At 38.2% G+C, this 24,575-nt stretch overlaps 3 protein-coding genes across 5 annotated transcripts; 2 read left to right on the top strand and 1 right to left on the bottom strand.

Moving 5' to 3' along the window:
* Nucleotides 1-500: 500 nt before the first annotated feature.
* Nucleotides 501-7,738, top strand: mfsd10 (major facilitator superfamily domain containing 10). 2 transcript variants are annotated; one of them, XM_020643954.3, is made up of 13 exons: nt 501-697; nt 2,113-2,297; nt 2,894-2,990; nt 3,101-3,204; nt 3,422-3,580; nt 3,860-4,051; nt 5,289-5,391; nt 5,506-5,617; nt 5,715-5,823; nt 5,939-6,029; nt 6,844-6,891; nt 6,990-7,079; nt 7,202-7,738. In XM_020643954.3, the coding sequence occupies exons 2-13, from the start codon at nt 2,145-2,147 to the stop codon at nt 7,303-7,305; spliced, it is 1,362 nt and encodes a 453-aa protein (XP_020499610.2). In that variant the 5' UTR covers nt 501-697; nt 2,113-2,144; the 3' UTR covers nt 7,306-7,738. The 2 variants fall into 2 exon arrangements, with proteins under 2 accessions (XP_020499610.2, XP_065804590.1); XM_065948518.1 differs by having other exon boundaries at nt 2,110-2,297.
* Nucleotides 7,739-8,436: 698 nt separating this feature from the next.
* Nucleotides 8,437-16,557, top strand: LOC109991652 (selenocysteine insertion sequence-binding protein 2). Of its 2 annotated transcripts, none has more exons than XM_065948507.1 (18): nt 8,437-8,620; nt 9,069-9,199; nt 9,851-10,010; nt 10,103-10,178; nt 10,286-10,479; nt 10,752-10,836; nt 10,937-11,031; nt 11,682-11,828; nt 11,934-12,023; nt 12,142-12,243; nt 12,350-12,482; nt 12,597-12,763; nt 12,875-13,001; nt 13,089-13,272; nt 13,434-13,654; nt 14,204-14,358; nt 14,470-14,641; nt 14,786-16,557. In XM_065948507.1, exons 1-18 carry the CDS (start codon nt 8,612-8,614, stop codon nt 14,911-14,913), a joined length of 2,376 nt encoding a protein of 791 aa, XP_065804579.1. In that variant the 5' UTR covers nt 8,437-8,611; the 3' UTR covers nt 14,914-16,557. The 2 variants fall into 2 exon arrangements, with proteins under 2 accessions (XP_065804579.1, XP_020499649.2); XM_020643993.3 differs by having other exon boundaries at nt 9,845-10,010.
* Nucleotides 16,485-23,481, bottom strand: prlrb (prolactin receptor b). The gene is made up of 9 exons (XM_020643995.3): nt 23,352-23,481; nt 22,036-22,114; nt 21,493-21,625; nt 20,751-20,920; nt 19,258-19,424; nt 18,213-18,354; nt 17,994-18,090; nt 17,836-17,905; nt 16,485-17,741 (listed from the first exon to the last, which is right to left on the bottom strand). Exons 2-9 carry the CDS (start codon nt 22,094-22,096, stop codon nt 16,923-16,925), a joined length of 1,659 nt encoding a protein of 552 aa, XP_020499651.2. The 5' UTR covers nt 22,097-22,114; nt 23,352-23,481; the 3' UTR covers nt 16,485-16,922.
* Between the last annotated feature and the right edge of the window lie 1,094 nt (nt 23,482-24,575).

The raw sequence follows: 24,575 nt of genomic DNA, 5'->3' as shown, positions 1-24,575 counted from the left end.
AGACAAAAACAAGACGAGACATAATGAAGCTGCCACTACTCATATTTATAGCTAATTGTTAGGTGATCTGAGGACTCAAGAATACTTTGATAGTTAATTCAAGAAGTTCAAAAAAGGTCAGATTGTAAACTAATAACAATTCTCTAAAGATAACTTGTATCTTATTGTCATCTGTAAATTATTAGTAGAGACTAGATCAGTGTTCACAGTGTTTACAAAGAATGCCCTGGTTAATGTGATGGTTTGCCTTATAATCAGGTTAAATAGTTTTCTTGTGGCTGAAATGTTTAATCAGGACAGACACTAGACCCCTTGTTGTTCAACAGAATTCATCTGAAATTATAACCAGCTGCTGGATAACAAGACTAAAATAACTTAGTGAGGCTCCACAAAGCATTTTATAACCTGGCAAAAAGATTTGCAAAGGGAGTGCAATCCAAAGTAGGCCTCTGTAGGATGGGAGGGAGCTGAGTTCACCCACGGGGAGATACTTGAGCCAAGCAGTGAAGCAGAAGTGTGGAACGCGGAAATACGAGCTTACGAGAATCACCCGAAAGCAGCATTTTCGTCTGTTTGCGTTGCGGTTGCTTACGACACAAGCTTGTCATCCAAGTGTAAGAGGACACCGCTTCCTGGTGTGGACTAAATATCATGGGCTGATGAGAAAGTGAGAAGGTAGAAGAAGTGTTCGAGTCGGGTAAGTAGTCATCGCTGCGATCTCTTGATTTAGTAATGTACGGACATAGTGCAAGTGTAGAAGCAGGAGCAATGTTTTCGCCTGGTTCAGTCCGGCACTGAATGTCCCACAAGAGTTGATGCTGATTTAAAAAAAAGAGACTGTATTTACATTTATACTCTGCTGGACTACCTGTATGAAATCTGATTTATGTTGTACTGTAAGACACACAGTTTCAGACTTAGTGCCAGTTCAAATGTGTGTGACATTTTTTTTACCTTTACTTTACTTGACTGACAAGTTCACACAGACAGTGAACAGGTTTGATTTGAACAGACATGTGCAGCTCAATGTGATGTAACATTCATGAGGAAGCAACTTCCTCCTAAGCTTTCTGAAAGAAACATAGGCTGTACTTGATTGCACCTTTTCTTGGACACATTTACCTTTTTTTTTGGCTTGTGGTGAATTCCTATATCCACCATTTTAATATGTGATGGATATGCATGGAAAATATCTACAATGTAGTATTGGAGCTGCTAGATTTTCCCATCAAGATGGGATTACTAAATGATTGCCTGTTCAGTGGCCTACTTCAGTAGCTCAGTCTGTAGGGACTTGGGTTGGGTTCAAGTCCCGGTGCGGACCAAATATGGAAGTTGGTCTGATAGCTGGAGAGGTGCCAGATCACCTCCTGAGCACTGCCGAGGTGCCCTTGAGCAAGGCGCCAAACCCCCCTCCCCACCATCAGCTCAGGAGCGCCCGCTGTGGGCAGCTCCATCACTCTGACATCTCTCCATTAGTGCATGTCCATAGGATCCTGTTTCTGCATGTGTTTGTTGCATGATTAACAGAGTGTAAAAACTGAAATTTCCCCTTGCAGGGATCAATAAAAGTAAATCTGAATCTTGTTGGATTTTATTCTGAAGTGAGCATCAGGGAGCTGTTCATATATTGAAAGTGTTATGGAAAATGTGGTTCCTATTATAGAAAAAATGGAGCATAACCTACACAGTAAACATCTGTCCAGTGGAACAATTTTCAAATGCAAAGGACTTGCAATCGAGCAATTCAACATGTACTGATACCACAGTTTGAGTATACATTACTTAAACACGGAGCTTTACTTGGACATGTAAAAAGAAGTTTAATGAAAGTTGAGGGAATTTACTAATTCTAACTAAAATCTATCATCTGTCATAATCTTATCCTTAATTCCACTGTAATTATTTCCAAATATCACATTTCTTCCAGGAAAGACTTTCAAGGACAAGAACAATTTGATAAAAGTGTTGTGTTTACCTTAGTGCTTAGCTGGTCCTGTTTCTTGAGTGTAGAAGTCTTACTTATTGGTACATTTACTGTTCCTTTAATGAGTTTTTAAGTTTAGGCGGCACTCTTCTAACCTATGCTATGTGTGTTTTACTGACAAGCAGGAACAGAAGAGGCACCGTATTCAATTGAAGGAATGTCAGCTGTAAACAAATCTGCAGAGGATGACGGCTCCTTCTCGTCGAAGGTCATCAACATTGTGTTTATCCTCCTGCTGTTGGACCTGCTGGGATTTACTCTGATCCTACCTCTGCTGCCTTCCATTTTGGACCATTATGCTCAGACAGGGGTTAGTGTTGGCTTTTAGGTACACATTACATCTAATGTGTTCTTGTTTTCACAGCACATTTAGATCTGAGATATATATTCATTATTTAAATAGGGAATTAAAAAAAAAAAACTGATTACATTTTATGTCACACAAGAAAATGAAAGTAAAATCTTGCTAGTAAGTATTTTACAGAAAGATTCAAAAGATAACTAGACCCGTTGGACTGTAAGATAAAAAAAATAAAGATTATTTGATATTCTAGTTTTATCATTTAGAATCACAGTATTTGGTTTGAAATAGTTGCTGCACATTAAACTCTGTCCCATGTGTCACAGGTGGAAGCAAACATTTTTATTGTTTCTGACAGCAGAAAATGATCGTACTTCTAGAATAAGAACATTTGAATGGGACAAACTGAACTGAAGATGCGCTGTTGAACAAAGGGATGCTTTGTGTGAAGAGTCTGTTCCAAAAAAAAAAAAAACTTTAAGAAACTCGTGAGTGGTTAGATTAGACTGTGTGTGTGTGTGACTCTGATTGCTGACTCATGCTGAATTGACCTCTTTGCTCCAGGTGTCTCAATGTAAATATGTATTTTCTGCTTGGTGTTTCAGGATGTTGTATACGAGTCCCTGCAGGGTGTTGTGGACTGGTTCAGGGACGCTGTGGGGATTCCTATGGAAAAGAAATACAACACAGTCCTGTTTGGAGGTGATTGATGGTTAACGACTAGACTGATGTTTTTCGTTACACTGTGAGAAAATTTTAGCATTATTCATTTTGCAAAGACACTGCTTTCATTTATTGTTTTTGCATTCCAGGTCTGATTGGTTCGCTGTTTTCTCTGCTGCAGTTCTTGGCCTCACCCATAACGGGGGTTCTAGCGGACCGTCATGGCAGACGGCCCCTGCTCATCCTGACCACAGTAAGTACCACTACTTATTTGCAGCTTTATATTATATATATAACTATTATTTAATATTAAAGGACATATTTTATGGGAAGCAAATTAGACACAATTTTCCCGTTGAAACATGATATCTTTCTTTTTGTACAGTTCATTCCCCGCTTGTAAGAAACCCTTCCAGTGTTTTCAATCAGCGCTGATTCATCAGGGTTTAATTGGGTGCCTTATTTTCCAGTTAGGGCTGATGTCCTCCTACGCTGTCTGGGCAGTTTCCCAGAGCTTCAGCATGTTCCTTTTGTTTCGAGTAATTGGGGGCATTTGTAAGGGAAACGTCAGTCTCTGCACGGCCATTGTGGCCGACTTGCCTTGCCCAAAAGCCCGGAACAGAGGAATGGTAGGCACACATTCTTTTGGACCATTACTCTGTTTTTTAAAATGTATCATTTCAAACACCATAATGGGATGCATGCTTTATCTTCCAGTAAAGGTTCATGTGTGAAAACAATCTCTGTGAGTTTTGTGTCTTCCTCTTTTCAGATACCCTATTTGATCAGAGTGAATTTTTATCCTGATCTTTTCTCAGGGCTCTGACCCTCACATTGTTTAAGTTGTGCATAATACTGCTGACAAGCCTACATGTAAAACAAAAAGTAACTAATGTTATCATCTCCAGGCTATGATCGGCATAGCCTTCTCTCTGGGCTTCACAGTGGGACCTCTGATGGGTGCTTACTTTGCCCTCCGCTCCAGAACAACAGGAGGCGTCTTCTACCAGACTCCAGCTCTGCTCGCCTTGGCCTTTAGTGCTGCTGATCTGCTCTTCATTTGGTTCATGCTGCCAGAGACGCTCACAAAGGATGTCAAGGTTAGATACAGTAAACCTTCAAGCTGCCAAATGATTTGCTTATCTGCAATATGTTTCCCAAAACTTTGATTTCTTGCTGAGTCCTGGTACTTTTCAGCAGCTACAAGTACCAGGTCTCTAAAAACATATTTTGGACATTTAAGGATTTTGGTTTCAATAAGAGGACTGATATACCTCTGTATGCCTGTTTTGTAAATTTGAAGCTACTGTCAGTCGCCAGTTGGATGAACATAAAAAACTAAATTAGAACACAGCATGTCTGACTGTGAAAATGACTGGGTGTAGTTTTTTATTAGGATATTCACCAAACTAGTTCTTGGCCAGGAGCTACACTTCCTGGAGTCTTTACTGATTGCCTTGGCAACTTCACAGCGAGGACATTTAGCCCTCTTGTTGGGCTGAAGTTGGATTGAGCTTTTCTAGGGATTACATTAAGATGATAACAGTGATAACCGCGTAAACAGACCTGATGTAACACTTCTACAAAGTTAAGCGTTAAAAGGAGCTGTCAATCAATACAATCGGGACATGCCCACACAGAAGAGGTCTTATCAGGCAATATGAGTGAAAACATGTACGGGCGAACTTTGGGCGTGTAGAGACTTTACAATACGCTTTAACACCACTCGCATGAAATTCAACACAGATCAAGTTACAGTAGGGGCTGAGTATCAATACTCAATACTGTTTAAGGTGTTGACCAAAATAACTTAGTACTCTATTAAATATAAACCTGCATTCAGTCCTTTTTGTATCCAGATATTGAAGAAATAAATTGCACACCTTTTGGAGTTTTGATTTAATGCACTTGCATTTGGCGCATTAAGCCATATTAAGTAAATGCAGCTTCATCACCCCCCCCAGCAAATTCTGCTTTCCATTACGTATAACCTTACTACTTAACAGATTTTTCTTCACCAATGTAAGTTATTTGTCCATGGTCTGTCCCCCTTTCTGCTGAGATTTAGGAAAGGTGGTTTCTAATAGTCTGAGTGTCTTTGTCTATATTGCTTTTCCAAGACTTTTCTTTTGCAAAATAATTCATTTTCTATAACATATGAACAAAAGAACAGGGGAGTTCACTTCTTGTGATCGTCCAGACATCAAGCAAAGGGGGGGAAAAACAAGATGCAGAGGACATTTACGAACAAATTACAAATAGAATCAAGTACAATCCAATCTAGTTTTTATTTAATCCGCATCTCTGAAAACAGATATGTTTTCTTGTTCTTAATAGGCTTCCTCTTCAGAGTGCGGGGACTCCAGAGACCTTCTGAGTCCATTATCTCTGTTCCGTTTTTCAGCTGTTACAAAGACAAAAGATTCACCTTCGAAAGAAAGTGAGTATGGCACACAAGCATAGATTCCTGGCAGGAACGTGCACCCGTTTGACCCATTTATGAAGTGCAATTGACCTTTGGCTTACTGAAAAAAGGGTGTGCATTTATTTACAGGAATGAAGAAGCTTCAAGTACTGGGCCTGGTTTATTTCTGCTACCTCTTCCTGTTCTCTGGTCTGGAGTTCACGCTGAGTTTTTTGACTCATCAACGCTTCCAATTTACAAGGTGTGACTGACAGATAAAGCTGTCTACTCTGTGAGGTAAAGTCAACGCACCTGAAAATCATCATAGTCTTTCTAACAAGCATTTCTTCTTTCACTAGTATGCAGCAGGGAAAGATGTTCTTTTTCATCGGCGTCATCATGGCTTTGATCCAGGGAGGTTATGCTCGCAGAATCAAACCTGGGCACCATATCAGGGCTGTTCGTATGGTATGAGTGCACACTATTTACTTTACCAATAGTTGTACAACAAAATACTCTTTGAAGACATGATGTAGCACTGCATAATTATCCTATCTGATAAACCGTATTTCTCATTTTTTAGGCAATTGTTACATTAATCCCTGCGTTTATTCTCATCGGACTCTCGTGGAATATGACAATGCTGTATGTTGGCTTGGCGTTGTACTCATTTGGTGAGCTGACTGAACACTGTATGCTATCTGAAGCCCAGTTAAACCCTTGATTGTACACAGGGTTGTGAGAAATGTGTGTAACATTGTTTATAACAAGTGATATGATATATATTAATACAACAGAGTAAAACCAGGGCATGAGGGATACAAGGAAATGGCTTTTAAACTTTTTTTTAATCTATATTTAATCCACAGATTTTAATGACTTTGCAAGTAAACTAGAAATAGTAGAACTAGTGCTCTGATTATGTTTTAAATATACCACCTTTAAGAACCAAAGGGCTGAAAATGCAGAGTCAAAGTGTAAATGGGAGGACTTGAAAAATTCAACTGTATCCAATAGTGTACCCATGTTTTATGAGGTGCATGTCGTATGTTGTTGTGCTATCTGTAGAGTCAGTTTCTATATTCTGATCTGGCATTTTTTAGACAATTTATACTGAATGTGGCTCTCGAATTCTTCTCAATTTGTATAAGGTTAAACTCCCCCAAAAGTGTGACTAATCAAAACTGGAGGTCACCTTCCAAAAAAGTAACTATGGAACCATCTCACAAGAAGGATAGATGTCGTGTGTACATGATGACCATGATGACTAAAGACCCCACATAACACAATATTGCTGAAGTGTTCATTACATAAACACTTCCACATAGTTGGGGCAGCCATTAAGTATGTAAAGAAACTTTCTGGTTAAATAAATTAAATAAAAACCTGCATCCTCAGGCAATGTACTTAATGAAAAATGTAAAATATGCATCTGTATAACGAATGTATTCATTCATTTATGTTGATTTGTATTCACATATTTTCCAGCGGCTGCAATAGTAGTTCCATGCCTGTCCACTCTTGTTTCTGATCATGGTGAGCTCCTAATCATTTTTATAAATAAAAACATACTATTTTGAATATATAATTATGAGGACAATGTTGCTTATTATTGACTGTGTCTACTCCTCCAGGCTCTGCCACTCAGAAGGGCACAGTGATGGGAATCCTGCGTAGTTTGGGAGCTCTAGCCAGAGCACTGGGACCAGTGGTGTCATCCTCTGGTAAGATAGACAGATGGCAGTGACGGCAGCATATGCAGCCAAAACCTGATTTACTGTGTATTAAATATTTTTGCTTGATAAAAATGTTTGTTTCTTTGTTAACTATTGTGTTTTCTGCACAGTTTACTGGATAGCTGGAGCTCCGACCTGTTTTCTCCTCTCGGCTGCTTCTTTTATTATCCCCCTGGCTCTCCTGAGAACAGCTGGAAAGCTAAAGGATGAATGAGAGACACCAAGACTTGAAAGAGACATTTTGGTGTTTGTTAGTTTTAAATGAATGTTATGATGTTTACGTCTGTTTGGGAAAAAACACTGACTCAGTACTTTGACACATGCAAAAAAAGGAGATGTAGAGTGCTGAGCTGTTTCTGCCATGGATCAACACATGAAGAAAATAATGCAAGCAGAATGTGCCAAACCGATCAACATTATTGAAAATATCAGATATATTAGATAGATGGTACATATTGTGAATGACACAGATGTGGGTTGGTTACAAATCACATTTATCCTGGAACATTGCTATCTTTTTATAATGCAGTATTTTATCTATCTCTCAGATTATTATTTTTTACATTGTAGCATTTTATTTTTGATCACTTCAGAAAATGTTTATATTGTATTTTTTGTGATTAAAAATAAGTAAAAATTGAATTTCACACCTGTCTCTGGAAATAAATTAGTATATTCAAGACTTTACAAAAAAAAACCTTTATTGTAAAAATGTTATTGTAGTGATGAAAATGAATGAATTACATGTACCTAAGTACAACTAGAAATCAAATATATATATATGGTACTAATTTTTATATTTTAATTTTAAGTTGATTTTTTATTTTATTTGTCAATTTTATTTAATTAAAAAAAACAATAAAGTTAAGAAAAACAAACACAAAATCTCAAATTTTGAATGAAAAGGAGCAGAAAGAAGATTAATCTTTTACAAAACATTAATTAAAACAAAACAGAACACTTAATTCAAAAATAATTTAAATTAAATTAAATTGGCTGCAAGTCAGAATGTTTAAACTCCACAACATACATTTTACTCCATGAAAATGTAAAAAATATGTATTCATTATTATTAACTAATAAATGTTTTATATATATATATATATAATACAATATTATAATGTTTTATTTGGTCCCGGTGGTGTAGATAAAATAATCCGGATATATTTGTTTGAAATATTAAAATAATGAACACTGAATGATACTTTTTAAATTTACTTTGATACTTTTATTTTTTTATAAAGCCAGTAAACACAATGACTCGTCAGGATAAGATGAAAACTAAAGAGTTGTTTTTGTCTGAGCCGGAAGAGGTCGCTGTTGACTCGTCATGTAAACATCAGCTGTTTCACGCAGTTCATCCAGCTAGCTGCTAACTACTGCTATGCTATCAAACAGGTTGCAGCCAACGCACCATTTCCGCTGATAAACGTAATGTCGCTGTAAAGGGGACTTTGACAACACATGTAAGATCGGTTGAACATGCGGAAACTTGACTGTATGTAAAGAAAATCTTGAAAATGGACAAGGTAGGCACCCAAAAGTAAAAACAAGGGTTGTTTGTAGCCAGCTAGCGACCTAGCCTGTAACGTGATTGTACGCTGGTGCACGAAGTTAAAAGTTATTATCCACCAAACTTAAGCTGTTGCAAAGTTGATATAACACCTGATGTGACCATACGGGAAAAAAAAAAGCTTATGACATGAGGTATTGTAAAATGTTTTGATGGGTTCAGCCTAAAGTTGCGACAATGCGACGTTTGATGACAACATGTTACTTTGAGCTTTTTGTTATGAACTGTGATGCTAACTAACAAACTGCGCTGAACACTTTCTAAGTTTCATGTGTTTTGATGGCGTGATCGCACTTTGGCAATACAGGAATTGAGTTGAGCTGCAGCCAGCAAACGTGATTGTCAAAGGTCGTATTTCAGCACACAGTCGATGACAGACCATGCTTTACTTTTTTACCCCCCAGCATCTCAAAGTGTCATCGGCTGACCAGAAGCATCCGATGGGACAGAGGAAGGACTTTATGGAGCCTCACGCAGCCTCATCAACACCTGTGGTTTTGCCAAACCCTTATTTGTCCGACCAGGGTTTAAAAGGGTAGGAGAAACAAATCACACGTCTCAATGGATTTTGTCATTATTTTGTTTCATATTTTATGTTCTCAAGTCTCTCTGTTTTCCTAAAGTCATTTTCCCACTAGAAGCTTACCCATATTTAACAGGACATGTTAAATATACTTCAATCAGATTTATTTTTTACTGAAGATGTAGCCTCATGCAGAAAACGAGGCTGATACAATACATCCATATTTATGTAAACACTTATTTGTCAGGCTCTAATGTTTACTATCATTGTAAGCAATTGGCAAGGGTTACCATCAAGATATGCATTTCAAATGTAGTTTGAATGGTGAAATGTTTTCTGTCATTGTAGGGTCAGTAAAGCTGGCTGCCAATTTGAGGTTGTAGGCTTTCTAGAAATATAACAACTGAAAGCCGAGTTAGGTGATTGTTACATTTTGACCCAAGGAAACGTTGAACATTTGACCAAAGTAACAACATTTCTGAGAACATAAACCTCTTAAATGATCCTTTAAGGGCACAAATGGACATACTCGTGGATTTATGTTTATGTTCTTTTACGTTTCACACTAAGAGGATATAAAGCTTGGGAACACTGTGCTTGGGACACACTTTTAAACCTGTTTTTTTTTTTTTTTTTTAAATTGTGAACATTGTTAAGGAACAGGCCAGGTGTGAGCCTTAAGCAGAGTCCGTCTAAAACAAGTGGAGCTCCTGCAGGAAGAGGTGGAGAAGTGTCGAGGACTCATGGCTACAGCAGCACCCGCCGTGTTAGAGAGACCAATAATGGTTTCTTGCAGAGAGACAGGACTGAACGGGACCCACAGGTAGGGTTTCGCTTCTTTTCGAGGACCAACATTTTGTCTTAACCATCTTTATTCATCAAATGAATGTCAGCTATTTTCATCTACCTTCATAGACTTCAAAACCCACCAACTACTCTCCTGCTCAGGGTAGAGTAATGGGTAAGAACCAACAGGATGCACATAGAAAGGGTAGGTATCACATACACTTTGACTGATGTTTTTTCCATAATGACCAGATATCATGTTGTAAAAATACCTGAATTCACCATATTTCCCGGCTTGTGATTTGACAAAAGGCGTCAGAGGCGCCAGATCTGCCCCAAACTCTGCAGAGAAGTCAAAACCATCAGAGCCAGCCTCGATTCCATTTGAGGTGAAGATGACTGATTTCCCAGAGCTAGCTGATATTACACGAAACAGGGCAGGCCCTCCTCATGTTCAGAAAGAATGCTGGGGTCCTATTTCTCAAAAATTGACCTCTTCCTGGAAGGTGAGTTTACCAGAAATGTCAGATGTGATATTGAAATGTTATTTGTATATAGAAAGTTGCCAGTGCTGTAAGATAAAGCGTCAGTACAAATTTTAAGGACACTAATTGAGTTGATGAAAGACAACATTTGAGAGATTTGCAATGAACAGGATTGTTTTAGATTTGTTAATTGTTGTTGCTGGTTTTGTTTGTCTGGAACATGTCGTTGTAGGATAACGGGTGGTACATAAAAAATAAAATAAAAAAAGTTTTTGTAATCTTCTTCACAACAGTCTGGAGAGAGAAGTTTCCCTACACAGTCGGACCCCCAACAAACTGCCACTAATACTCAGCCAGATTCCTCTGCTGGTGCATCAGGTGGGTCTCTAAGCATTCCTTTAATGACTTTAGTGCAGTGTCAATTACACATAAGGTACTGATCATCAATTTTACTTTTTTTTTTTCTCATTGTTAACAGATCAGCCAGTGGTGACTTCCTGGGCTAATGTCGCCTCTCAGCCTCCGAAGAAACCTGTCCCTGAAGAAAAGACAATCAGCAGTAAAAACATTCAGGTTAGATGACATGTTTGGTTTGCTTCATTTTCAAAGTGGACCTTCAGGTCCTGTAAGTCTTAAAGTATTGAATATGACTGAATAGCATTCTCCTTTTTAAAGGAGTAGAAGGAAACAAAAAGTATGACATTGTATTTACAGAGGACTTCAACATTTTTCATGTCTAGAGTTGTGTTGGTTAATACTTTGTATTGGCATCTGATAGGAACTGTTGGGGGACATAATGCTTCTAAAACTAAAGATGAGACTGATGTGATAGTAGAAGTGTCAAATTGCAATTATGTGTGTTATTAAAGTATTTTTTTGTCCAAAGTGTAAGATCGGACACAACAGACCAGCACAACAGAAACCATTTTAATTGAAACTAGGAATATGTAGGAAGACTTTACAAAGCTTAACTGTGAAAAAAGAAACCTTTCGGTATCATAGTTGTAGGATACAGTCTGTATTATGTCTTAAATCATTTGCCATCTTAAAGGTTCTTCTTAAAGGTCATTCACAACTCAAAAATGACCCTCAAACAAATAAAAGCTATATCTATTGTTGATTTGCATCAGCTGCTTTGGTAGGTAATTAAAGGCACATGTGTTTTCTTGTGCTGCCGAGTCTTTAAACGTTGTTTTTTGTCTCTTAATTCCGTTTCTTGTCAGATGGAGGAAATGAATGCCGAGCAGGAAGACGAATCCTCAGGAAAGAAAAGACGTAAGAAAAAGAAGAAGAAGGCTAAAGGTGCTGGTGAAGATGTAGAAGCTCAGTCCGAAGTTACCGCAGTTTACCAAGAGCCCCCCAAATTTGAGGTGAATACAATTTATTTCTCAATATTTATTAATTCCATGCAAAAAGCACTTTTTGTATTTGAAAATATTGATGAAGACGGTTTTGTTGGTCTGTTGTCTTGCCAGGATGAAGAGGAGTTTCCAGGCTTGAGTGTTGCTTTTACTGGAACGAATAGATGGATAACAAGCACACATGCAGTAAATCTATGCAATGAGGTAAATATCATCCGTTCAAATCAGTTCAAATGTTTTTTCACAGAACAAATAAAATACTACATTAAGTTGGTGCAACAATTGCATTTTGAATTTTTTTAAATCATGTTTCATTTTCCAGGAAAACCAAAGAGGAAGTGTTCAGCATCAAAATGCTGGACAAACCAAGGAAACACCGACTGCAGCAAAAACTCTGCCTACAGAGACAGCTAAAAAGGCACAGGTAGGACATCATTCATGTTTAATGTAGACAGAAGACATTATCCTGGAGAAAATAGTCAGGATTCTGTTTGGTTTTAGCCCTGTTTCTGGTTTTGTAATTCTTATAGAAAGCTGAAAAGGTGTCTGGGAAGAAGAGCAAAGTTCCTGTTCAGCTGGACATTGGAAACATGTTGGCAGTCCTGGAAAAGAAGCAACAATCTCAGAAAGCCAAGCAGGATGCCAAGCCAGTAATTCTTTCAGGTGGGAAGTGGTCAGCATCATGGACTGTTCTACAGTAGCTTCCTGTTGTTCTTTGCTTTGAAGCCTAGTCCAGAATAAATCCCTTTTTAACATATACAATTCTTTTTATTGTAGTTGGTGGAGGACTTCCTGTAGTCCAGAAGCAGCCATTAGTCCAGAAGAAGGTGCCGTGGCAGCAGGATAAAATTGCTCACAATCCCCTGGACTCCACCAGCCCTTTGGTGAAGAAAGGGAAGCAGAGAGAGGTGCCCAAAGCCAAGAAACCCACTCCCCTTAAGAAGGTACTTTCTCTCACTTACTATGAGATTCATGAAGATGCATTATATATATATATATTAATGAATGTGTTTCCGCTGTATGGCTGCCTCGGTTTATTTCTACCTGATCTTTAGATCATTTTAAAAGAAAGGGAGGAGAGGAAACAAAGACGCCTGCTGGACGAGAGGGGGCTGCTGCCTGAAGATGAGTTCATTTTGGACAAAGCTGCAGAAGAAGAACAGTGTGACACAAATGCCACAGGTAAGAGAAATGGACCCTGAATTAATGAAGGTCCTGTCTATTATTATACCTAATATTTGATTTGTATTTTGTGACCCTGAACATCAGATGAGGTCGGGAGTCCTACGGAGGAGCCTGTAGAGGATCAGTCAGAGTTTAATGTCTCAAGCCAGATGGAGAAAGACATCGATCAAGAGCCCGACAAAGAAGAAGAAACTGCAGAGCAACAAACCCCTTCAGCCAAGACACTCCCAACCAATAGACCAAAAATCCACAGCAGAAAGTTCAGGGAGTAAGATTGAAAAGCTCTTCATTTTAACTGTATCACAATAGTTGTAATTGTTGATTGCCTGCGTATTTTTTGTGCTTAGTCTAGAAATAAGGAAGTATTCAATCTGAATTCAATGTTACTTAAATGAATGCTAACTTGAAATGTACATTGCTTCACTTCAGCTATTGCAGCCAAATGCTGAGTAAAGAAGTGGACAGTTGTGTGACGGATCTGCTGAAGGAGTTGGTTCGTTTCCAGGACCGGCTGTACCAGAAGGACCCCATGAAGGCCCGCATGAAGAGACGCATTGTGATGGGGCTCAGAGAGGTCCTGAAGCACCTCAAACTCAGGAAGGTCAAATGTGTTGTCATCTCACCCAACTGTGAACGCATCCAGTCAAAAGGTACGAACTCTCTGCCTGGGTCTGATTCAAGTTTTTTTTCTCTGGTGAACATAAATGTCAGCATTTTCTTTTTGCTGCTGTGCCAATCAGTACTTTAAAAATGTGTAGTTACAACGTGGTTTCAATAGGGTTCATCTCTGGTTTTAGTGGTGGGAGAGTTGAGAAAGGAGTGGATTTGTTTTTTCTGGGCTGGTAATTATAAGCAGATCTTTAGTCCTTAAAATGTATGAATTTTTGTCGTATGAATTACTGTAAAATGGGCAGAAAGTTGTATTCATACTTTACCACTGTGCAGCTTGGTTTCAGATTGAGTGATCCCAAAGCACATTTATGAATAGGTCTGTTTTCATGTGAAGTTTGGACAAATGGCCAACATGAAAAACTAGTTTTCAGTTTAATGTGTGCATTGTCAGACGATGACAGATTTAGTGAGACCTTGCCTCACATTCATTTACTAATAGGTTAAAGATGTGAAATGCAAAGTTCTCAAATGTGTGATACTTGCATTAATGGAAAAATGTCTTATTCTGTTCTTATTCTGATTTGCAGGAGGCCTGGACGAGGCTCTATACACAATCATAGACACTTGTCGTGAACAGGGGGTGCCTTTTGTTTTTGCCCTCTCGAGGAAAGCTTTGGGCCGATGTGTGAACAAGGCAGTGCCTGTGAGCCTGGTTGGCATCTTCAACTATGATGGTGCACAGGTCAGGTTATTATTCAGTGGACACTAATCATACAAAACACCTTTTTTCACTTGAAGTGAGCTTGAAGTTCTTTACAGTATGCATTTGTAAATATGTCTCTCTTACCTGCAGGACTTCTACCATAAGATGATCGAGCTGTCATCGGAGGCCAGGCAAGCTTATGAGGTGATGATGTCGAGCCTGGAGCAGACAGCGAACACTGAGGAAGAGCTGGAGATCAGCAGTCCAATTGAGGAGTCTGAGACCAGTGCAGACACCACACAGCCAGAGGAAGCAGAATACAGTAAGTCACTTTCCAGAGGCAACATGGTTTTGATACTTGGTCTTTATTTGATTTAATAACCACAAAATACAACCAAATTAAAGCTGTAATTTCATAACCTGGATCAATTAATTCCATGCAATATATGATCTCTTCCTCTTCTAGTCAACATTTGGAAGAAAATGCTGGAGAAGGACTACAACCACAAATTGTTGAACTTGGAGGAGCAGATGAGCTCCATGTGCTTGGACAGTGAATTCACTGAAATCCTGAATGAAGATGAAGAGAGTTGACAGTGGCCAACCTTCTGTGCCTAAAAGGAAAACAACAGCACAACGCGATAATCACCAGCTTAGGAAAAAGTAGAGTGGACTTGACCTCACTCTGGAGATTGTGTCAGGAAATTAATCATGTTGATAATGTTTTCAATTCATCATGAAATCCTATGTTTTCATTTTTGGAAGTTTACATGAGTTCATATTTTTGTGTTTGAGTTCAAGATAATTCAAGATAATCAGCCGAGGCCATGAGAGGGCGCTTGTGGGTTATAAACTGGAGAGGTAAAACGCTGACTTAATGGACCAATCCAGTCACTTAAAGATCCCACAATATGAATTTTCAGTCATTAATCTTTGATCATGTCCAGAGGATGTTTAGAGGTTTACGTAGTAAATGGGAGCAGAATGTCACTCAGTTATTAAATACTAAGGCACTATCAGTGAAGTTTTTACACTGTGGTTTTGAACCTGGAGCTGTTAGAAGGCATTTGTTTTTCTTCTGTTCATAAGCTTCCTTTTTCCTTTTTAAAACAACAAAATGTTTTTGCTTTTGTTTGACTTGGACAGAGTGTGACCTGGAAGTGAAGGGAGATATAGGCCAGTGGACAATTCCATGGTCAGGGTCTTACTCAGGCTCATATGAGGACCAATCAGTACATCCCACTGTGGAAAGACGTTTAACATTTTTGGGGCTTTTTATGACCTTTATTGGGTAGGAGATGTAGAGTGAGAGGAAACGTGGGAAGTTGGGTATTAAATGCACCAAATGGCATCAGGACCGCGAGTCGAACCTGCGGCCGTAGCGACGAGGAGCTGCGTGGGGTGTCTCCTCTACCAACTGAGCTAACACTATTTTCTTTGCATTTCTTTGCCTAATGAGTCAACACTATACATCAATTGGCTCCTTAACCAGCTGTGAATTGGTTCATAGGATTAGTTACTTCAGTCTAAGACAGTGTGGGAACTTGCGTATGTTTCACAAATAGTTTCTCCTCTTATTCTGTACTCAGATCTATGCCAAAGCACTTCATTTTATTAAGGTTAACGAAGGTGTGTTTAACAACCAGTGAAGTATAAATTATGTCTGAACATAATTCCATTTTCAAAGTGCTACTCATCTTCATACATCTTGTGATTAGCTGTAAATGGTATCATTTGATTTTCTGAAGTATCACGTGTACCACTGTGATTATCAATTTTCTAATCTGATTTTCCAAAATCAGTGAGTGATTTTCTCTAAGCGGTGAATTGAATGTATCCATAATATTCTTTACTTTGAGGTGGTTCAATAAAGTCTGTGGTAGTAAACAATTCAAACTGTGAACAATAGAAATGTAGGAACTGAATGACATAAAAGTCGTAATGTTCTTGTTCGTGAAGATATATTTTTTTGATTCAGTTCTTTAATGCATCCATTAATATGAACTCTTATTTAATATGGAGTACAGTCACGTTTCCTGGGAAAATGTAAATACATACCATAATGCACTAATGTCATTTTTCTGTTTGTAATGAAAATGTGCTGATTGTTTAGAAGAAAAGTCGGTAAGTGTGATTTGCATTGAGGTCAAATTCACAATCTAAAATTTCAAACTGTTTCAAAAATGCATATTTTATTTTATCATGAAACCAACTTTCAATAAACATTTTCAAAGTGAATATGACATGGAAACTTGATATGTCAAATACACTCCAGCAACAGTCATTCTCTAATATGAACGTCTGCTTTAAGGGTCAAGGCTTAAGGCTTCCGTTTTTTGAGTTTTCACTTGGAATTAAAAATGTCCCCCTGCTTGCGGTGCTTTAAAAAAGTCAAAACATCACCAAAAAAATACAGACAGATCACTTTAAAACTGAATATTAGACTGCAATTACTTTTTTCTCGAGCAACAGTCAGTTGCGATGAATGTCTGTTGCTTCTGTCATGATACTTCAACAGGATACCGTTTTATATCATTTTCAAAATCTTTACACCCGAGATAATTTTCATTTGGATTGGACACTGCACATAAAAATAATAAACTTTACATCAAATGTGTAACAGGAAGAGTATCTACGTATCCACTGTCAAGTTCTGCGCACACTCCCACTTTACTAAATCCTGTCAGGCCTCTTGGCATCTGCAGGTCACAGTCTATGGAATTGTTGCCAGTCTCTTTATAGTAGGTGTCAGAAGACAAGATTTGTTTCTGCACGATGATCATACTATCACCTTCCACCTCTTTCACTCTGCTGTAGCCCTCTGTGTTCTCCTGTCTCTGGACATCCATGTAGCCAGGCCTAGAAACATTTTCTTTTTCCAGGATCAAAGTATTGTCAGAGTTCATCTCTTTCACTCTGCTGTACTGCAGCGTTTTCACATCCACCTCCTCTGTGTTTTCCTCATGTCTCTGAATATCCACATAACCGCTGTCTGTGAGCGGTTTGACAGTGTTGTCGTGGTGTGACCGACTCTGTTGTGTTGCTTCTGTGATACCAAAGTTTATAATTGTGCCCTGCTGTTTGTGACTACACTGCTGTGTTTGCTCTATGTTTGATGAACTCGTCCCTGAGAGAGACTTGTTGCTTTTTACAAACTGTTGTATTTCATGGTTTCTTTTTCCTGCTTTCTCTTGCTCATTTAGGCTGAGTCTTGAATCCTGGCTTTGGATTTCAGAGTGAAAGCAGAAACCAGAAGAAGAAAACATTGAGCTATTCTTCCTTTTTTGAGAGATGAAGGGATGTGGCTCAAGTCCGATGTCATTTTCAGTGACAATTAAGTAGTCCTCCATCTGATCCTTCCAGGCCACCATAAGAGGAAAGTTCTGGTTCAGGGAATTGATGGCATCTTCGGTTGGCCCACTCTGAAATGGTCAGTTAAAGGTTACTCAGTATATTATCCATTCACCATTGTTGTTGTTTGATTGTGTAGGAAACATAATGCAGATTCACTGTTACCTTAAGAAGAGTAAAATCAACTCCAGTTATCTTTGGACCAGGAACAGGTGGCAGAAAACACTTCTTCAAGCTTCAGGGACAAGAGGGACTCATGAGCCAAATAGTCATCTCGATTTTATACAAAGAGTATTACAGACATTTTTCTGCAGGTTACTCACTTTTTTCTCTTCATTACCAAGATACACATTGTTGCTGTAAATGTGATTACACAGAGGGTGGAAACCAAAATCCCAAAAGGTCTCTTGTCCTGAAGATCTTGTTTTAGTTGTTTTTTTTTAAAAAGAAGAACAAAAGTTTGGATAATTATTTATAGTTCTTGTAATAGCTGCCATGTCACTATAGAGCCAAATACAAAACAAAGAACTTTTTAGACTTACAGTCTGGGATTTTCACATGCGAAGTGTTGCTCCACTCACTCCAGAAGCCGTGGTCTAACCTACAGCGCACCTGAACTGAGTACTCCACCCCGGGACTGACGCTGTACAGGCTGAAATGAGTTTGTGTGCCTGACATGTACTCCTACAGGGGAGAAAAAGATCATGTCCTGTCATTGCAAATACATTTTTCTGATTGTATCTAATTAAATTAAGGTGCATTTATTGCAGGTTTTCATGGTTTATGTTCTCATGTTCTAGTATGGAATTGGTTCAAAGTAATTGACAGCCTTGGGTGGATGCTCCTTGTTGCCATTGTAGTTTTACATCTTAATCTTACTTTCCTTAAAGATCATTACAGACAAGACTATTGCCTCACATACTGCAGGGTTGTTCCAGGGTTCAAACTGCCTTTGCATTGAGCAAGTCTTTGTTGAAAAACAAGGGAGCGCTTAAACAAAGGTAAAACTAAAGACAACATTTTGATCGACTTATCAGACAATATACGGTTTTTGTATTATTCCATACAATGTCAGGAATAGTCAATCAAAACTTCCCATAGTCTCCAAATTCGCCAAATTTAATAGAAAATTCCATTTTTGTCTAGGAGAACTGAGAAAATCTCTAACATTTAGTTTTGACTTTATGGCATTTCTACTAAAGACATTTTATAATCAAAATGTTGCAGATTAATTGTTTGTTAGTGTTTCGGGTTTCGACTGAATAAAATCAAGAGTAGAATCACTCAGTCGTCACTAGTGGCAAGTATTGATCCTAAAGTCAAGACATTTCAATATATTTTAAAGTGATTGCAGAACACAATCTTATACATTTACAGTGAGGCAATCACTTTTTGTTCAAACCACAGCGTGTATTTAAAAAAAATGAACTGCACTGTCCCACACAAAGAGACACAATGTTTCAAAGTCAATTAAAATAAAACACTTTTTGTTTTTTAAAACAAAGCTGTGATAATATTTCACCTGATGTTGAATATTTTATGTTTAAATAATTTAAGATTTTGGCACAACTTCATTTAAAAACTCACCTTCCACTTCTTGTTGTTTTCCTGTTTGACTCTTAGTTTATATTTAATTGTGACCCAGCCGGACTCGGTGTCTGTGTTTTGTGGACGCTGCCAACCGACGTGAAGATGTGGACTGTCCTCTATGTCCTTCACCAGCAGAGTCACATTTTCAGGAGGGTCGGGCTTCACTGTAAGACAAACACGTATAGAAAGCTAACCACACCAGAAAAATATTGCCTAGTAAAACATTCTAACTTCAGCATGCTAATTGCCTCACATTGACGATGATTATATGCTGATGTTTAGCAGCTTTGATGTGTAACATGTTCAACTTCCTTCTAAACAAAATGAGTCCTAACATTTGCTAAATAGCACCAATGTAGAAATGTGAACATCATTGGTTTTTCAGGTGTCTGGTCATGAACACCTTATTGGACAGATTGAAATTTGTAATCAATAATGGTAATAGCTAAAAAGGCAAATATCACCAAAGTTATTTTTTCCATTTAACAAGAAGGTGTGGGTCTATATCTATTATTAGATCAATACATTTATTTGTTGAGATCCATTCAGTAGTTCGGCTGTTTAAATTTGGAGAAGAGATGCCAACTGAAAACATGATCTCTGAGAGAATCACATCAGTTACCTGTATCTATGTCTCGTACTGTACATAGGGGCTTTAGGGTTATACAGGGACACTCATAAAACACATACACAAATACTTAATACCTCTATTTTGGAAGTATTTAATCATTGGCCATGTGAGCCAACACAAAAAGTGTTAGGACCAAACTGTGCTTCTTAAGTGTGGTGCATGAGGATAAGAGAATGAACAACCTGCATAAGCAAATAAAAGAAATATGAAATCTGATCACAGTTTGAGCACAAGTTTCAAACGAACACAAAACAGCTCCTCTTCTTTCTGTTTCATTTGTGGCCTTTTGTCTGTGTCCTTTAAGAAGGCTCAGCAGGGATGCATGCCCAATCAAACTGTTACTGATCATCAGCTGATTCAGTGCACATTCTGCTGTGTTAACATCTGCTCCAAAGAATGCACAGATCAAGTGGTCATCAATAGTTCAAAGTGTTATAGAGGGTGTTTTTTTATCATAGGGACACAAAGACACTGTTAAAAGCCTTTATTACTTTGTGAAGGGATTTCTCTTTGAATTAAACTTTAACTGAGTAATTCTTTATCTGTGATTTTAGGCATTGTAAAGTTATTAAAGTGCAAATCAAAGAACACTGGTATTATATAGAACCCAGAAATAAATATTTAAAAGCAGAATAGAGAATATTTGTAGTGGATTGAAGTTTGCTTAATAATTTTTCTAAACAGTCTTTGTTATTCTGCATTTTCGTTTTCTTCCTTACATACCGTCTTAACTTACATACATAGGACATTGTGTGGATGTTTATCAATGTATTTTTCATATAGAGGGAACGTCTCTGTTCTGAATCTTGTACTCGATGTTGCTCTCCTTTGGTTTGATTGATTCTTGTAATCTGTTTACCAATTTCCATCACATCCATCTTAAGGGGGTCTGAAGTGGCATTTCCAAGGTCATTAAAGGCCACCACCGTCAAGAAGTAGTCCACCCAGATGGAGGTGTGGTTCTTGTCAAAGAAACAGGAGTTCTTGCCGGCAGACTGATAGTCTGGACACTCGTGTATTCCCTCCAATCTGTAAAAAAGACCGAGAAATTAGTTAATGTTCCTCTGCTGTTAGCGTGTAACATTAACATTAACATTTTTTTTTTTTTTTTTTAAGTTAACCATTTTGATCTGTGGGGAATCCAGCCAAAAATAGTGTTGGACTACTGCAGCCATCCTTGAAACATCTGAAACTTTATTTTTATTTTCATTTTGTCTTTCTGCCATGTTGAGTCAATTTCACACAGCTGAAGCATTCAGAGTCTGCAGGTTTCTCTGAACTGCAACAAAGGTTTGAGCTCAGTTGACTGAACAAAAGTGTGTGAACAGGGGAGCTGGTATTTTTCCACTCACCTGCCCTCCAACAGCTTTATTTTCACTTTGGTGTAAGGGTGGGTAAAAAAACATATCTGAAACTTAAGGGGGGTATGGTGGCCTATAGGATGTAAGTGAATAAAACCCTGGTTTGATTCTAGCTGGATGCCATTCCCCTTTCTTTGCTCCCAGAAATGTTCTGTATCTTTATTGTGACTTGTTGCTGTAGTAGGGAATAATACCAAAAAAAAATACAAATAAAAATAATAATATCAATTCTGAACTGACCTTTCTCTCTCATAATAGAGGCGGTGTGTTGTGGGCAAACCTCCGTCTGGACCTGGCTCCCACCAGCATGTAAATGTCTCTTTCTCAGGGGACCTGCAGCCCAGCAGGACCGGCTTGCCTGGTGGAGACATACCTGGCAACAAAAAAAATGTTACAAACAAGCTTCCCATTTTGGCACAAACAGAATTAAAAAGCACTATACTTGATCACCTAGTCAAATCTCATCCCCATTAGACTGGAGAAACATACGGCTATAATGTCTATTACCTCTTTTAAAACGCGGATCAGAAAAACTGAAAGTTAGCAACACTGTGATTCATCTTTCCTTAAAACCAGAAGCTTACATAAGCATGTAATGTTACACAACTTAGAGCTACAAACCAGTTAGCTTTATACTTGTACTTTTTTTAAATGCTGGGAAATAATAAAAACCTAACTGCCTGTCAAAATGTCACTTTTTTTTGTATTATGATCCCACTGACACTTTTAACATTATATTATAAGCCAGACAATAGATTGCCTCATTCAGTCCTTTCCACTCACTGTTGGACTCTAAAGCTGCAGACAGCAGCAGGAGCAGGGCCAGCCTAAGATCTCTCCTCATCCCAGAGAGCTGTGTGTCCTGAAAAGGAAGTGACATCACCAGCATGTGGTTAATGAGGTGACAAAAACCGGTGACTTGGCTGTGCACCTTGTTTTTACCAAAAACATAGGACATATGAGGGGAAAACAACATGAACAACCAATAAATATTTGCATGTTGTAGACGAGACTTGCGGTACATCTGCGGGCGTCCCATCCTAATGAAGCACATTTGTACAGCCAAATAATATGTTATCATTATACATTACAACATTTATATTATAACAATGATGATAGATTTCACTGATATCAAGAAACAGTCCTTTTATCTGCAAAATCAGCCGAAAGTTTGGGAAAGATTCCAAGTAAACACAGACAGATCAAAAGATGAAGAACATTTCTAGAGGAACTGGATTTAACAGAATTATTTAAATGGTGAAAAAGATTTTGACTTCTTCTGGTGGCAGAGTTTTAAATTTAATCAATGTTTTAAATCTGTTTAAAAGTCTAGTAGTGTAGACTCAATTCTAGACTTATTATACTTCGATACGGGTCAACATTAGAATCTAATGTAATGTATTTTAAGTTCAAAACATTATCATAGGCATCATAGACGGTTATGAAACCATCACAGTGGCCTTTTCTCTTATCGTCCATTCTTGGACTAATTTATTCATTTGTAAGTAATTATTCAACTTTAAATAATATGTAGATCAACAAAAGTTATTTTAATATCAATTAATAAATCAAGGCAATTAAAAGATACTGACTACAGGTTTCTTTGTGTTTTACTGTTTTTCTGTCATCAGGGAACAACATCTATTACAAACAATACTTCACTACAATCTATTTTCATTATGTGGCCCGACAAAATGAGGTCGTAATAAGGAAACACAACCATTTAACAAAACTGAACAGGACCCACCAAGTTACACAAGGACTGTTGAACTGCCTCATGTGTCTCTGAGCTCTGGAGGGAGGAACATGCACACCTGAGCTGGCTGCAGTCAATCATACACAGGTGAATCCACTCTCACCTCAGTCAGGATACATCATTAAACAGAGGATGAGAGCCCACCTTGCTCAGTTTGCTCTTCCACAAACAAGACCTGTGTTCACCTTTACCTGTCCAGTCCGTCCAAAGTGAGTTATTGTGAATAAACAATGCCACCAACAAATGCTTAAAGCCAATAAGAAATGCATGCAAACTGCAACAAGGAAAGCACAAAAAAGCAAAGCCACACAAAAGTTTGTTGTAACCTTCCTCAGTAACTCACCAGTTTGGGTTGTCCACCTTCTCTTTGTTATTTTAACTACATTTAAACAGAAAAGTTGACGCACCAACGTGGAAAACGAAGCCCTCCTAACATGACTTCAGACGACCTTCTCTCACCTGGGGCCGGTGTGTCTCTGACACAGCAGGTAGGGAGAGAGGTGTGCTCACAGTGTGGAAGGGAGGGGTTTGTTTCCAGAGAGCGTGACCAGGTCAAGATGTCTCACTACTGCCTGATTTCGTTTTGTTACGCTAAATTGAATGAAGTCGACAGCTTCATTCAATTTAAATATGTAAGCATAAATATTTGCTATTTTAACTCTAAATTAATTTCGGTTTCATGGACCACAGCGATGGACCTGTACACTGCCCTAACAAAGGCAAAAGGCAGTAACTTCATTTTTTTCGAAAATGAGTTTTTGTCAGTTTTGGAACATTACAGATGTGCTTTATTATGTGGACAAATATTTTGAGTCAATTGTGCTGTTTTTTTTTTTGTTTTTTTTTAAATAAAATAGTAGGTTGTATTTGCCTTAACTTCTAAAAGCCCTGGAGAAACCAAGGCAGAGTCCAGAAACTTCACTCATAAGGGTCTTTGTATTGCAGCATTCAGGAATGCTCAAACTGAGTTAAGGTCTTCTGTCTTTGCTTTACTATCTGTCATCAAGCACTTAATTGTGCCATGATCACTAGATTTCCTGCAAATGTTATCATTATTATCACATACTGATTAAATATAGTGATCAGCAACCAAGGGAGCTATCAAATGGAAGTTACTGCCTTTTGCCTTGGCATGACCCCTTATTATTGTACAGGCAATGCACCTGCAGAGTACTTTAACTTCCAAATAAGGGTCAAAGGTCATGTTTGACCTCACGATTTTTATGTACATTAATAACCTTTCCAATATTCTGCCTGCAACTCATTTGGCTGGACAACAAAAAGACTTTAAAGTCATTTATCTCAGTTCTACACTCTGGCCGAGTTAAGGTCTTTTTTTGCCTTTGTAGGTCAGTGCAGTCCCCTCATTTAATCCGTCACTCCTCCGAATAGCAGGTTTAAAAACCGATCCTTTAAAAAGGAGGGTTCCGTTATGAAGCATTTTACCAAAGGACACATTTTCAGTTAGCCTACTTAACAATAAATAAGCCGAACTTTGTGTGACACATCTTGATGCATACTCAGTCTTCGGAGCATTGCAGTCTGCTGCAGCTGCAGCTGCGTGGGG

The sequence above is a fragment of the Labrus bergylta genome, chromosome 2 (assembly GCF_963930695.1).
Source record: "Labrus bergylta chromosome 2, fLabBer1.1, whole genome shotgun sequence".
Taxonomy (NCBI): domain Eukaryota; kingdom Metazoa; phylum Chordata; class Actinopteri; order Labriformes; family Labridae; genus Labrus; species Labrus bergylta.
Note: the sequence above shows the minus strand (reverse complement) of the source record. Positions and strands in the feature narration are given on the sequence as shown.